Genomic DNA, 14,444 nt, shown 5'->3' on the forward strand with positions numbered 1-14,444 from the left:
CAGCCTGGGATGAGCTGAGCACAGCCCCCATTCCCCATCCCCCTGCACCACTCAGGGCAGAGTGGAGAAAGCTGGGAGTAAAGTTAAACACAAGAAGAAAGGATGGCTGAGGAGAAGCTGGTTTAAGATTTTGTTTTTATTTGCCATTATCCTACTCTGATTTGGTTGTTAATAGATTTTTTGGAGCTCTCCCTGCCCTTATCCTGACTCACTGCCTTTCCTTATCTCTCCTCTCCCCATCCAGCTGAGGAGGGCAGGGACAGGGTGGCTTTGGTGGGCACCTGGAGTCCAGCCAGGGCCAACCACCACATAAACACACACAGAGCTACAGCATGGACACAGGTTCAGGCAGAGAGAACCCATGGGCTTCTCTACTCTGCTGTCAAAGGCTCAGAAGCAGCAGCAGTGGGTGCTGTGACCCCTCACCTAACAAAGATCATTAATGACCACCCAATTACCTAAAGCTTGGCTCAACTTAAAACATTCTCCAAAGGGACATTTGGTCTTAATTTGAAAACAAAAAAGAATAGAGAATCTGCCACTTCTCTTGCTGTTTTGTTCCAGCAGTTAATCATCCTCATTGCAGAAAAACTGTCTTTGATTTCCTATTTGAATTGTGTAATTTCAGCCTCCAGGAAAGATTTCTCTTGTGTTTGTCTTGTACATATGAGACCACTTTCTAATGCTGTTTTACGGTTCATGCCCTTACAAGCTCCAGCCACATGACCCTCCCACAATTTCAGATACCCAAAATACACTGAGCTCTCATGATTAGCTTTCCTCCAGTCTTTGATCATCTATTTCAGTTCTTCTGGGCCCTCTCTGGTTACTCTCACCCATCCAAAGGTGGGCACCAAACCTACAGCTCAGGATTGTCACACAGGTCCCAGCAATGTCACAAAATGAACTCCCTGGTCATGAAGTGCAGTCCTGTGACAAGTCTCCATTTGGTTTTGCCCCTGAGCTCCTGCAAAGCCCTTTCAGCCCCATTCTCAGGGTGCAGCTCCCACAGACAGCACCTGCATGCCCTGCTCCCAGCTCTGGCTCTACTGGCACTGAACAGAACCACTCTGGGCTTTCCATGGGTTGCCCAGCCCAAAACACAGTGAGAAATGGAAGAGTTAACACAGCACCCTGCTTCCAGCTGGCTTGTGTTGATCCCAGCTCAGAGCTGAGAGGAAAAGCTCTGCTCTGGATTCACCCTTGAGCTCTGCTCAGGTGTTTCAGCTGCCTGAGCCCCTCCCCAGTGCCCAAACTCTCCCTGCCAACGGGGCTGTACCAGAGGCTGCAATCATTCCATCCAAGCCCTTCCACTGGTGAACTGTCCTGGTGGGGCCTCCAGCCCAGAGCAGCACAGTGAGAGGCTGAGGAGACACCCTGGAGCATCTCCCGTGCTGGGGTGACTCACGGGAAGCACCTGAATCACCAAATTCCAGGGAGCCAGGGGTGGGGCAAACAATGCCCCAGGTGGACATGTCTCAAGCTGCCCCGTGGTAGGTGAGCACTGGCCACACACACCTCTCCAGAACAGTCAGGACAGCTTGTTATCTGCTTAAATAATTGAGTTGTGTTTGTATTTTGCTATTAAAATACACTTCTTGTCCCTTACACATTTTTGTCAGGAACAGTGACCTGCACACAGAACCCCATGGTAGCAAACATGCAGCCAGAGTACTTAAAAACAACATTTCTGCCCCAGAGAGGAAGCTGGAATTCACCCATGCAATTAGGTTAGGTTAATGCTGTGGACAGACATTATCTGATATCCTATTTTGTAATCCTCTGCTAAGCAGGATGCTGCTCATTTTGGGAGCCAGGAAAACAGCTAACTCACTGTCAGAGCTAAGCAAAGCCATGAGCAATCCCTGAGGGGCTGAGATGAGTTCAGCCCTGCAGCTGGTAATGGTCCAGTCATTTAGAAAAGTCACTAAAATCTACATTCAGGTTGAAGGTTGCTTTAAACCAATATTTATCAGTACAAATCTCAGGAGAAAAGAAAACACTTCTGTAAAAAGTGAACTTTGCAATGTTCTTCTGATTATCAACTGATTTGGTTCTATGCCAACAATATTTTACTCTTTTTCTAATCCTTAATTAATCCTTTTTAGACACAATCTGTGTTCAGCACATTCTGCTCAGAATAAATCTTTTGCTGCGTATCTGTATCATAACAAGATCGTCAATATCCAGGCAAATATTTTCATATATAAGGAACCTCACTAGATGAGTGCATAAAACAAGAAAAATCACCTGACTCCTGAAAATTGAGCTCTCACATTTCCCTTGAGCTTGGTGGGAATTTGTGAGCTCTCAGCAGTTGCAGACAAGACACTAAGGAAGTCTCCAACTTAAGTTCACAATGCCTGATTTAAGGCACACTTCTGAAAATGCTGCCCTGAATTTTCCATTTCCCCTGGCAAAGCCAGGATTTCCCCAAATCACACACAGAAACATCTCTTTCAGATTAAAAAGAAAACCTAAAAAGGTCCTGAGAGCAGCAAGGAGGAAACAGTGATCTATCATCTAGTTTTCCCCCACAAAAATAAAATCTTGTAATAGCATAAGACATTTCAACACACAGTTTCTATTTGTTCATGTCACATTCAACCACAAGTGAACAATTTTTGAGCACTGTGCATACACAGAAATGACAAATACACATGCCTGACTAGACTTGCATTTGCAAATAGGAAGTGACAAAAATATGGTTTTGGCCAAACAAAATTACCTTTTTTTTTCTATAAAAATGATACATGCACATTACAGTTCCATAAACACAAGTGATTTAAAGCACATAGTGCTTCTAACAGCCAGGTTGAAGCCATTTTGTAAATGCAGCCCTTCAAACAACCAAACACTACTTTTCTGGGCTGCTGCTTAGGAAAACACCACTGAGCACTTACAGATGGCAAATAAAAACCAACTTTAGAAGCTGAAGCCTGGTGTGGGAATTGTGCCTGGGGAAGCAGGCAGGATGAGGTCTCACTTTTGGCTCTACAGGAAGGCACAGATGAAGGGCACAGCAGATGTGACTTACCACAGGAGCAGCAGGTGAAGCAGTTGGTATGATAGAGGTTGCCCATTGCTTGGCAAGCCTGGCTCGCTCCATACACACCTTTTCCACATTTTATACAAATACCTACAAAGCAGAAAGAGAATCAGAGTTAAAATCCTCCACAGCTCCTAAGAACAGCTCCAGGCTGTTGATTAACAACACTCAGGAGACCCCCACCATTGATACCCTGAATCAATGAGCTCCTCACCCTGAATAGATTCAAGTACCCATGAGAGCAGCAGGCGGCTGCAGGGAAACAAATGCATGGAAATCAACCCAAAATTAAGGGGGGGCAAGCCTCTGCTGGTGTTTCAAAGCAGGGAGACTGGGGCTGGCTGCAGACAGAAACCCAGAGGGGGCAGGTGCAGCCAGACAGGACAGAGGAACCCACACACTCTCTGCAAACAACTCTGCCAGCCCAAGAAATAATTCAGTGAGACCTTCACAACAAAGTGCTCCTCCACACGACATTCAACAACCACTGATAAAACAACAATTCAGTCCAAGCCCAAAGGATTTCTCCTTGGCCCTCTTCACAAACACAACACCAAGCACAGCAGTGAAAGGCACTGGGAGAATGGATCTGTCAATCACATCTAGGAATTGTTTCATTCCCTGTGGGCAGAGGATGTAACCTCATCTACACAACCTGGCACCTTACACCCCAGCAGCAAAGCCTCTGCCTTCCTCCTGGTCCCAGGGCAGAAATTCAGAAATCCAGGCTGTGCTGCAGTGGGCTCAGAAATTCCCCTTTAGTGCCCACCCTGCTCCTGGGGGTGCCAGGGATGCTCCCATGGAGTCCTCGGGAGACCAAAGCACCAGGAGCCAACAAGGCAGAGGTCAGCTCTACACATGGCAAACTCACAGGGGAGGTCATGATTTCAGTCAGCTCTGCAAAGGAGGGGTTTGGTTTTGGGGAGTATTTAAAGCTATTTCCTCAAAGGTGTTTTTTTTTTGTTTTTTTTTTGTTTTTTTTTTTTTGAGAGTGTTTTGCCTGTGCATTTATTTATACCTATACATAACCTCTAAATTCAAACCAAGGAAGGAAATTAATTCAACCATCACTTTGGTTTTGCAACCCTATGAAGAAGAACTTAAACTCTGGGGAATCCATATCCCCCTGTCACACAACTGGGACTACTGATTTTTAAGTTTTTCTGAGATGCCCATAGGTCTCTATTCAATCCTAGCAGGACAGTCCACCAGGACAACACCAGTGATATTTTTTAAATACTGCAGTAAAAAATAAAAGTGAAGATTTTTTTGCTTCAAAGAACTCTAAAGAAACTGCTGTGTTCCATGTGTTGTTTGAGGCTCTATATCTACAAGTGCATACAAAGCTTGATTTTAATCATTGGCACAAACAAAACTGCAAATACACCTAAGAACCTAGAAACTGCAGAACTACAAAACGAGGCTTTTATCTTCCAGAATTCTCCCCTGCTGGGCACATGCTGTGTAAGTACATGAAAATAAAAATGCAAGTTCTATGGGGGATGATCAGCATATCATGAACAGGCATCCCTCACTTCTCCTGGGAGACATCCTTCCATGAACTTCTGCAGGCTGAGACCTTCCACAGGCTGCAGTCCTTCAGGAGCTGCTCCAGCCTGGTCCTTCCCATGGGAGCAGTCAGTCCTTCAGGAGCTGCTCCAGCCTGGTCCTTCCCATGGGTGCAGTCAGTCCTGCAGGAGCTGCTCCAGCCCAGCTCTCCTGTGGGCTCACAGCTCCTGCCAGCAAAGCTGTTCCAGCTTGGGCTCCTCTCTCCACAGGTGCTGCCAGGAGCTGCTCCAGTGTGGGGTTCCCGGGGTCAGAGCCTCCTGCAGGCACCCCCTGCTCCTGTGTGGGGCCTGCAGGGGGTTCTGTGATCCATGGGGAGCCCAGGGCTGCAGGGGATGATCTCTGCTCCATGCTGTTCCCCAGGGCTGCAGGGGATGGTCTCTGCTCCCTGCAGGGGATGATCTCTGCTCCATGCTGTTCTGCAGGGGATGATCTCTGCTCCATGCTGTTCCCCAGGGCTGCAGGGGATGATCTCTGCTCCATGCTGTTCCCCAGGGCTGGGGGTCTCAGCTGCCTCTCTCTGGCTGCACCCCAGGCTCAGGGGAGCCTCAGCTCCAGCACCTGGAGCAGCTCCTGCCCCTCCTGCCCTGCCCTGGGCTCTGCAGAGCTGCTCCTCTCACACCCCCTCCCTGCTCTCAGCCAGCTGCAGCTCCAGGGCATTCCCTCCCCCTTCCCAAGTGTCCCCAGAGGTGCTGCTGCTGTCACTGAGGGGCCCAGCCTGGGCCAGGGCCGGGTCTGTCCTGGAGCCTCTGGAATTGGCTCTGCTGGGCACAGGGGAAGCTTCTGGCAGCTTCTCACAGAGCCCCCCAGCACCTGAACCTGGCTGTGCCAGCCCAGTGCAAGACACCCTTTCTAAAACTGAACTGCTTCAACAGTTCAGCAGCATCAATACAGCCATCACTGAGAGCTGTGGAGTGGGATCTGATTAATTGGGATACTGGCAAGTTTAAAAAAAGCAGTTTTCCTGTACTACACATTCCAACACTGAAATGGAAAGACCATTCATTAAATCACAGGGTTTATTGGTGTTTATACCTTTAACTCTCTTATTTCATGCCATGAAGGGAGATTAGCTTTTCATTTATCTAGCTCAACATTCTGGCACAATGTTGCCATTTTAGAGTATTTGTCAAATGAAATTATAAATTTCAAAATTTAATAAACCCATTAATATTTTTTTTAATCTTAAAAATTATCTCAGAATTTAGAGAAGCAAAAACTAAATTTAAGATTAACAGCTACCCAAGCTAAACCTAGTGAGACAAACTAGCTGCCATCCAGATCCATCAGTTTATTGCAAACCTCTTAAGAAAATGCCAGTCTTTGGGTGAGCTCAGCCCTGACACAATAAATGGAAATTTCAGAACATTTGTTGCCTTACCCACAGCTGCCAAGTTTATTCATGTATTTGTAACCAAATAGAGGACAACATCCTCTATTTGCCATGAGTTAAAGGTTAACTGATCAGAGATGGGTACTGTGGACACTGCCTGGCAGAGGTGTCCTGTGAGCCAGCAGCTGCAGGAATTCCTCACTCTGGGCAGCAGCAGAGAGCCCAGGAGTGAGGAATGGGCTCTCTGTTCCAGCACATCCCAGCCCAGGCCCTGCTGCTTTCTTTCCCAGCACATCCCAGGCCCTGCAGGGCCCTGCACAGCCCCAGCACATCCCAGGCTCTGCAGGGCCCTGCACAGCTCCAGCACATCCCAGGCTCTGCAGGGACCGGCCCAGAAGGGGCTGCACAGCCCCAGGGTCACACCTGGGCCAAGCCAGTGCCACCTCAGCACCACACCCTGCTCCAAGTCCCAGTTCACTCTTGGCAGTGGGGACAGGGGAAGCCCTTTCAGAGCCCCCCAGCTCCCTGGGCACTCCTTGCCCACCTTTTGGTGCCAGCCCTGGCAGCTGTTGATGATCTGGCTGCCTGGCAGGTTATACCAACCCAACCATGTTTTCCCATCTAAGCTTAAAGCTTTTCAAAGCAGAGCAGGAACCCACAGTCTGTAACTCTGGCAATTCTGTCTCTGGGCCCTTGTGCACAAATCTACTACAGCCCAAACTGCTTTGATAAATGCAGTTATTACCTAATTTCTCTTACATTGCTGCACTGAGCCATCAGAAGCAAAAAAAAAAGGATTTATTGTGGATGCTAAACTTGCACTGGCCTCCCCAAGCAAGTGATTAGTTAGGAGCAGCTGTCAGTTTGTTAACTTGTTTTCTCCAAGAGAGCAGTCATTAACTCCAGGAAGGAATGACCACAGAGATGATTAGCATACTAAAAAAGTGTATGTAAAATTCCAAAAGGGTATTTTGGAAAATATATATGCAGCTGCAGTGTGAGTTTAGTGTGAGCTCATAGCTGCCAAGGAGAAGCCCTGATTACATGGCTGCTCAGCTCTGCTTTTCCACCAGTCCCAGCCCAGACTGCACACTGTGGGCTTGTGAAGCCCTGACATAACAGCTACATCACTTTTCCCCCTCCCCAGATTCAATTCCAAGGCTTGTTAAACCACCTATGAAGAATGTTCTGTTGCAGAGCAACCATGTCTGGTTTCTGACACTTCCCTTGACATGACTTCAGAGCAACTTCTGCCCTTATACAATTCCTTGCCCCTCCTGACAGCTCAATTCTGAGCAGTCAGCTGTACCCAGATCTTTAACACAGCAGCTGCTTTGTTTCTGCCCAGGTCATCAGCTCTCCTACAGATCTGGTGGCTCTACCCAGAAAAATACATTGAAAGATGTTGCATTTAGTCAAAGTTGCCATGAAGGTTGGCTGAGGCAGGAGCAGAGTCACAGCAGCCTGGCTGGGGTGGAGAGAGGTTCACACCCTCACAGTGCACTGAACCAGAGAACAGAGACTGAACTAACACTCCATGGGGCATAGAAAAGGACCACCAACAAAAATGTACTGGGAAGAGAAGGAGCTCCCAGAGGCTCCCTGCTGCACTCCAGCACATGGCCAGGGCTCCCCACATCTTCAGCCTTGCACTTGGCTGAGCTGGGGCACATCAGTGAGAACATCACCTCTGGACATGGGGCAGGCAAGCCTGCAGCACTGCAGGGCAGCACAGGCACAGCTCCTGGGAGCTCCCACAGCACAGCAGATCACTCTGGGACCTTCTGATGTGCTCAGGGACCTGAGACCAAATGCAATGCATTATAATTACAAAGGTATCAGCAACAACCTATTTTTCAGCCTGCTGGTACTTGTTAGAGTTCCATGTGCATTACAACAGCTTCAGTTTGGGACCTGTACATCAGATCCAGTAATGCTCTTTTGGCCATGCCAGCACAGGCTGCTACTCCATACAGACTTCACCAGGCAGCCAGAATTAGGGAAAAAACCTGATAAATGCCATGCATATCATGGCAGACATTTAACCACCTTTGGGCCAAGCTTTGACCCCAGACACAGGTGGAATTCAGCCTGTGCCTGAAGCCATGACTTTATAACCTCAAAGGTTTAGCACAAATGGAAGAGAAATGGCACCACGTGGCCTCTGAGCTGCAGCAGGCAGCAGCTGTGGGAGCTGGGAGCATCCACAGCCTGAGCCCCAGGGCCCAGGGATGAGCTGCAGCCTCACTGCTCTGCAGCCCCACCATATCTCAGGATAACTGCTACATGCTGCCTACAGCAGGAAACAACCAAGCCCTGTCATCAAGAGTTATGGTAAAGCTAAAATTAACAGCTAACACATGGCACAGATGACTCCCTCCCTGCCTCTGCAGTTCTGGGAAAAGGGTGGATGAGCATCACGCTGGGCCACAGCAAAATCCCCTTTCCTTCCCTCAGACAGGAAAACCATCTCTACACAAGCCCCACACATGATTCTGCACACCTGCAGCCCATCCATGGCACAGGGGCAGGGAGATGGACACCCACTGCCATGGAACAGGAAGAACAAACAAGGAGGGAAGCCTCAGCTGCAAACCAGAAGCCAAACTGCAGCAAGAGCTGCAAGAGCAGAGGGCTGTGTCAGACACCTGCAGGTGCCAGGGGAGGTGCTCCCAGCCTGTGATCTCACACAGGTGCTGCTCTCCTGAGAGTGAGATGGGCTCTGCTGATGAGCCAGGTGAGCAGGGCAGCCCCAGAGCTGCCCCAGCCCAGGCAGTTCTGCCCCTGCTGCTGCAGCACCTGCTGAGCTCCGGGGCAGCTTGGATCCAAGAGGTGACTTCAGGGGAGAAAAATGCTCCTTTCCTTCCACGGGAGGAGGGATCTTCCAACACACACAAGTCACCCCCAGGCAGGCATAGGGAGGAGACACGAGGCACCTGCAGGGGCAGAGCCAAGGAGGAGCCAGGGAACCCGCCCAGCCTCCAAACGTGGGTAGCTCTCACTGCAGGGCTTTCATCTGCTGCCTGCCAGAAACCTACACATGGATTACAGTCCTTACAAGGATTCAGTATCAACGTGAAATCTGGTACACACAAGTTATAAATAAATACCTGGACACGCTCAGCAGCAACACCCTGATGGAGGGCCTGCCTGGCTGAGCTACCAGCACTGCCTGTGCCCCAGGAAGAGCAGGGCACACCACAGCTGGAATTAAGGTTGAAAATGACAGGCTAAGAAAAGTGAGAAATGCTCAAGTAAAGGCTCTCCTGCCAAGCCCCAGCCCATGCACACCTGGCACCCCAAGAGCCATGAGGAGCTGACCCCATCCAGGAACACAGCCCCAGCTCCAGGCTGGAGTCCCCCCGTGGTCCCTGCAGTGCCTGTGCTGGAGGGCACCACACTGGGGGAACAAGGGCCACAACAATTAACACAGATCACAGCTTAAGCAAAGCAAGGCAAGAAGCAGCCTGTGGACTGTGAAACTTCTGGTTGTCACTGTTAAACCTTGTTGACATTGCCACCAACCTTACTTTCGTCCTCAAGGAATAATAAACAAACTATTTAGGCCCTTGAGATATGCATCTGCTGACTTAAAAAGATCTCCATCACTTCTGTGCCTGCCTGCTACATGAGGTTTTACTCAATTAATACACAGGAGGGATGCACGTGTAGAACTTTACTCAGAAAAATCAAAATTTGAAATAATTTATGTTTGGTTACAAGTGCAGCAAAGTTCTCATTCACTGGAAGTTTTGCAGAAGCGAAGTTCTGAGTTCTGGAAAACCTTTCATCACCTCCACTCTGCCTGTTGCTTAACAAGGCTTGTGCTGGACAAAGCTGCTGGGAGAGGTCATGGCCACAAAGGAAGCACTGGGAGCAGTTCCAGGAGTGGCAGTGCTGCTCAGAGCACAGGAGCCAAGCCCTACCTGCCTGAGGGATGAGTGAGGGATGAGCACAGCCAGCAGGACTCAGCTCACCCTGAGAGCAGCCATGGGTACTGCCTGTCCTGCTCTGTCCTTAACCCTGCTGGAGTTTCACACACAGGGTGAGGTGATGGGCAAGTGTTTGGGAGCACAGAGGGCCACAGAAACCATTCACAAATGCCACCCTCCCTGTTTCAGCAGCTCTGAGGCCAGGGCATGTCTGTGCTGGTGGGTGAAGGCAGCTCCAGGCTGGCAGTGCAGGGGGAGAGGCCATGGCAGCCGCTCTCAGCCCTGAGGAGCAGCTGCTGCAAACCAGAGGGGATTTGCTGCTGAAGTCCAGCCACCCATCACACAGGGAAAAGGCCAAAGCCAGCACAGCAAATGCTTATTGCTTCATACAGAATGTGAAATTACTGCTCTGAGGCATGAAATGACTGCCAGTGTCTGCAGGCCCAGCCCTGGGCACAAGGCCGAGCAGGCCCATCCATACCCACCCCTCACAGTTAAACTCTGCTTGCTTTAAAATACTCATTCCTTGCTCTGTCTGCATTCAGTGCATGACAGTCCAGGGTAATCCACAGTCCTTATCTGGCATTTATAGAAAAAATCTTTTGCCACTGAGGCACTGAAGCAGAAGACAGAGGAGTTGCCCTGGCTGCGCCATGGGCTGTGCAACTTTGGGTGACTTTGTCTGGGTTCAGAGCTCAGCTGAGTGCTCAAGGCTCACATTTACAATCACAGTACAAGGGGACCTGCAAATAACTTCCGCAACCAAAGTACTAAGCAAAAATAAAGACAGAAAAAAATCCTGTTTCTGAAAGTACCTTGTGATGACTGGGATTATCAAAGCAAGGAGACATGCAGCTGGGGAAGGCACCACTGGGAAAGGCACCACTGGGAATTAATAACTTGGAGGGAAAGCCTGTAAATCAGACTGTCCTGTCCTACTGCCCCTCCAGTGCTGAGCACCTGAGTGTCCTGCTGTGGACATGAGCCCTCCTACAGCCAGCAAGGCCCTCCAGCTCCAACCACACTTACTCTGCCTGGAGCACAGTGAGTGTAATCACATTTATAACACAGCCAGCTGAGGAGTGTTGAATTTCTAGCAGTGTAGTACAAGCAGAGGAGGAGAGGCTATGGCCAAAAACTGGAGCTGGTCCAGCTGCTGGCAGAGGAGGACAAACAGCACAGCCTCAGTGAGCCCAGCACAGCCACGCAGAGCCAGCAGAAATGAGCCAGGCTCCTGCAGCACTCCAGATTCATCAAACACCACCAGCCAAAGCTCCACAGTGCTCCTGGGTAAATCCCTGTTAGGGAGCTGGTGAGAGGCACCAGGGGCATCCAGCCCAGCTCTATACTCACACTGACAAGGAAGGGGCAGGCCTTCACCCTGCACATCCTAATCCTACAGGCAACAAGTGGCACTTCACAGAGGGGGATGGAAGAGATTTTCCAAAAAACTTGTACTTGGTTTTAAATTATCATGGATACTGCAATTTATACCAGTTGCTGATTAAACCAGTTGGAATCACCTGAGCACTGGGGTGAGATGCTTGCCCATGCCATTACTTCAGACTTTGGCACAACGCAAGGTCAGACTGTAGACCTTTCATCAAGTTTTATTTTCCAGTGACAGGTTTACAGACATTGAGACAGTTTTATTACAGCAAATAAACAAACTAAATATTTAGAGCTCATATGGCCATTGTTTTTCCTTCCTGTAATAGTACATTTATCTACATATTGCAGATTTTTTCTATGTAAGTGACAGTGTTCACAGTACAGAACCAGTCACAAAGCCTACTGCACCAACCCCCTTTTCCAGTTTTGATGTTCTTAGTCACCTTTAGTTTTGTCTTGGCTCTTTTCTAAATTAAATGTGTCACTGACACCTCTGTGGTCTTAAGACAAAAAAACCTTCTGAGATGACATGGAAAAGACAGAATTAATTTAAATACTTCAGCTTACAGAAACCTGTGCAAGCAGGTAAGAAGAGTGGTACTGCAAGCAGGGAGGATGCAGCCCAAACACCCTGAACTGCAGAAGTGTCAGAGCTGCAGAGCTCAGCTTCCAGAGCAGCCTGGAGACTGCTCATTGCATTCCCTGACACTGCAGATGAGTCATCCCTGGAATACATGGCAGAAAAAGGTCATTTATTACAGCTGCCTTCCTATTCCAAATGGGCTCATGATTAAACAAGGAGTCTGGTCTAAAAGTTTCCAGGTGCACTCTGCTATTTTCTTAGATAACTGTCTGTTTCCAGCAGGAGCATGACAGCCTGGAAAAGGCAGGAATTACGTCACCACCACGCTACAAACCCAGCAGCTCCCAGCCCCCATCCCACACAGGTGCTGACACCTCTCACAGGTCACCCCGGCCCCAGGGAGGCCCTTCAGTGTTCCCAGAAGCACAAATGGGTTTGCTCAAACACAAACATGCTATAGGTAGGTATTATACCATGGTAATAGTGAGAAAGAGTGAACTACTCACTGAAGAAAAGCTGGAAGTGACTTAAAAATCCGTCACCTCAACCCTCTGAACCAGTTTTTTTTCCCATACATTTCAGGTCCAGTGACTCAAAGATGCTTTGAGAACATCAGGAGGAGGAATGTACCTTCCTGTAAGGTACAGGAACAACCATTTCAGAAAGTAATTTGTCATAGGTTTCTCCCATCTTCAGTCCTGAAAGAGCTGGTGAGCCTCAGCTTCCCCAGCCTGGTGACAGTGAGGAGCTGTCCCCTCTGAGCTGTGGGGCTGGCCAGGGAGGTGCTCAGTGCAGGCAGCCACACTCTCCAGTCACACAGGAAGATGCTCAGACTGTAAGAGAAGCCTGTCCTGATCCAGCAAACTGAAAACCCCTGGGACAGCTGCTCAAACACAGCTTGAACGACATGTAAACAGGATATTCTAATTTTGCCTCCTCTACCTTTGGGAAACAGCAGCACTAAATGCTGTAGATGTGGGCTCATTTCCTGCCTGTGAATTCAGCTGGGGGGGAAAAGTAAAAGTTAGAAAATCAACACACTGCCCATGTGCTCAGCTGCTCTCCAAGGCTGACCCAAGGTGGGCAAGGGGCTGTCCAGGCTTTTGTCAGATTCCTGTCTGCAGTGATTCCTGCAAAGGGGCAACTTTGAGCTTCCCACAGCCATGGGAGGACCTGAGCTCCTGACCTTCAGGGACTGGAGCCAGCACCACCCAGAGCTGCAGGAGTGGACAGCTCTCTCTCTGACTGACACTGAACCTTCCTCTGGCATGGGCAGCAGCACCGGAGGCCACATTCCAGCACCTGAATAAATCCAGCTTTACAACCCTTAGTACCATAGAAAAAGATGCCATGCAGTGTAAAGTACTGATAGTTAACTTCATCTTGGTGGGATCTCTGCTAGGTCAGGTATCTTCTGTCTGGACTGCTTTGACTTTTTGCTGCATCAAGTATTGTCAGTCCTGGATCAGGTAACAGTCTGCTCTCCAGCAGCTGGAATGGACTCCAGGGTATGTGTCTGTCTGGCTAATTCAACACAAATGTGAACACACACTTGATCCACATCCAAATAGTATCAATGAATGATCCAGAAATGCACAAATATTACACCCAGGACCATCCCTATCCCCTACTTTGACCTAGACTGTTATCTTGACATCTTGAAACTGGAGCAAAGTGGGTATAAAAGGGCAGAAATTGGGAAAAAAAAAAAAGAAAAAAGAAACCCACAGTGCTAGTTTTCTCTGATGAAAAAGATGTAAAATGGGTATGGTCACAATACCCAGCTAAGAAGCACATGTTTATGCCCTCAGTTATGAGCTCTCTCCCAGCCAGTGACAAAAGCAGGCAGAGCTGGCAGACTGTGTCCAAAAGCACGCTTGTTTTTGCCACCCACCTTTTCTGTTCTCACAGACAGACCAGTGACACAAGTGCCTGGCTGCCCTGCAAACCTGGGCACTGAGGGACAAACATCCAAGACACTGGAGAGCTCCTAGCAGCCCCCACCTGTCCCAGGGCTTTGGCATCACCTGCTCTTTTCACAGCCTGCCCACTGCACCCAAAGCCCTGCAGAGAAACTGCAGCCCCCCAGCTGAAGTGCTAAGCTGCTGAGAACACAGAGCCCTTGGCACTGAGATGCAAACAGGGAACCCCCCTGGCCTCAGTGGCTCCTGCCAAAGAGCAATCTGCTTGAGGGGGAAAGGATTTCTCTTTGCTCATGATCCCTGTGCACTGAGCCTTGTCCTCACAAAGTATGGCAGGACCCAGCCACACATCACAGGAGACCCCAGAATTTCCCTGGTGCCTCCTGCAGGCTCACCCTACCCACCATCCCCATGGAGGACAGACAGACAGACATCCTCTCTTTAGGAGGGGTTTTGGAAGATGGACTCTGTTTCCTGGAACCTGGATGCCAGACTCCAGTCCAAGGCAGGAACAAGACACAAGATGCTCTTTCCTCCCACTCCTGGCACCCCAACACCCAAACATCTCTTATTTAGAAACTCATCAGCTCCACCACCCACAGTCATGAGACAGCAAAGGAGTTGTGGCTCAATTTCTAGCAACTCCTACAAAAATACAACTAAAGCA

At 49.2% G+C, this 14,444-nt stretch overlaps 1 protein-coding gene across 3 annotated transcripts in view; it reads right to left on the reverse strand.

Annotated features, from left to right (window-relative positions):
- WTIP (WT1 interacting protein) overlaps nucleotides 1–14,444 on the reverse strand; it is an 86,072-nt gene that overhangs the window by 53,389 nt on the left and 18,239 nt on the right. For all 3 annotated transcript variants that reach the window (XM_064723260.1, XM_064723261.1, XM_064723262.1), the window contains one exon: nucleotides 3,038–3,139. In XM_064723260.1, the coding sequence (XP_064579330.1) occupies nucleotides 3,038–3,139 (102 nt within the window). The remainder of the gene's footprint in view (nucleotides 1–3,037; nucleotides 3,140–14,444) is intronic.

Source organism: Zonotrichia leucophrys, chromosome 11, assembly GCF_028769735.1.
Source record: "Zonotrichia leucophrys gambelii isolate GWCS_2022_RI chromosome 11, RI_Zleu_2.0, whole genome shotgun sequence".
In the NCBI taxonomy this organism is placed as follows: Eukaryota; Metazoa; Chordata; class Aves; order Passeriformes; family Passerellidae; genus Zonotrichia; species Zonotrichia leucophrys.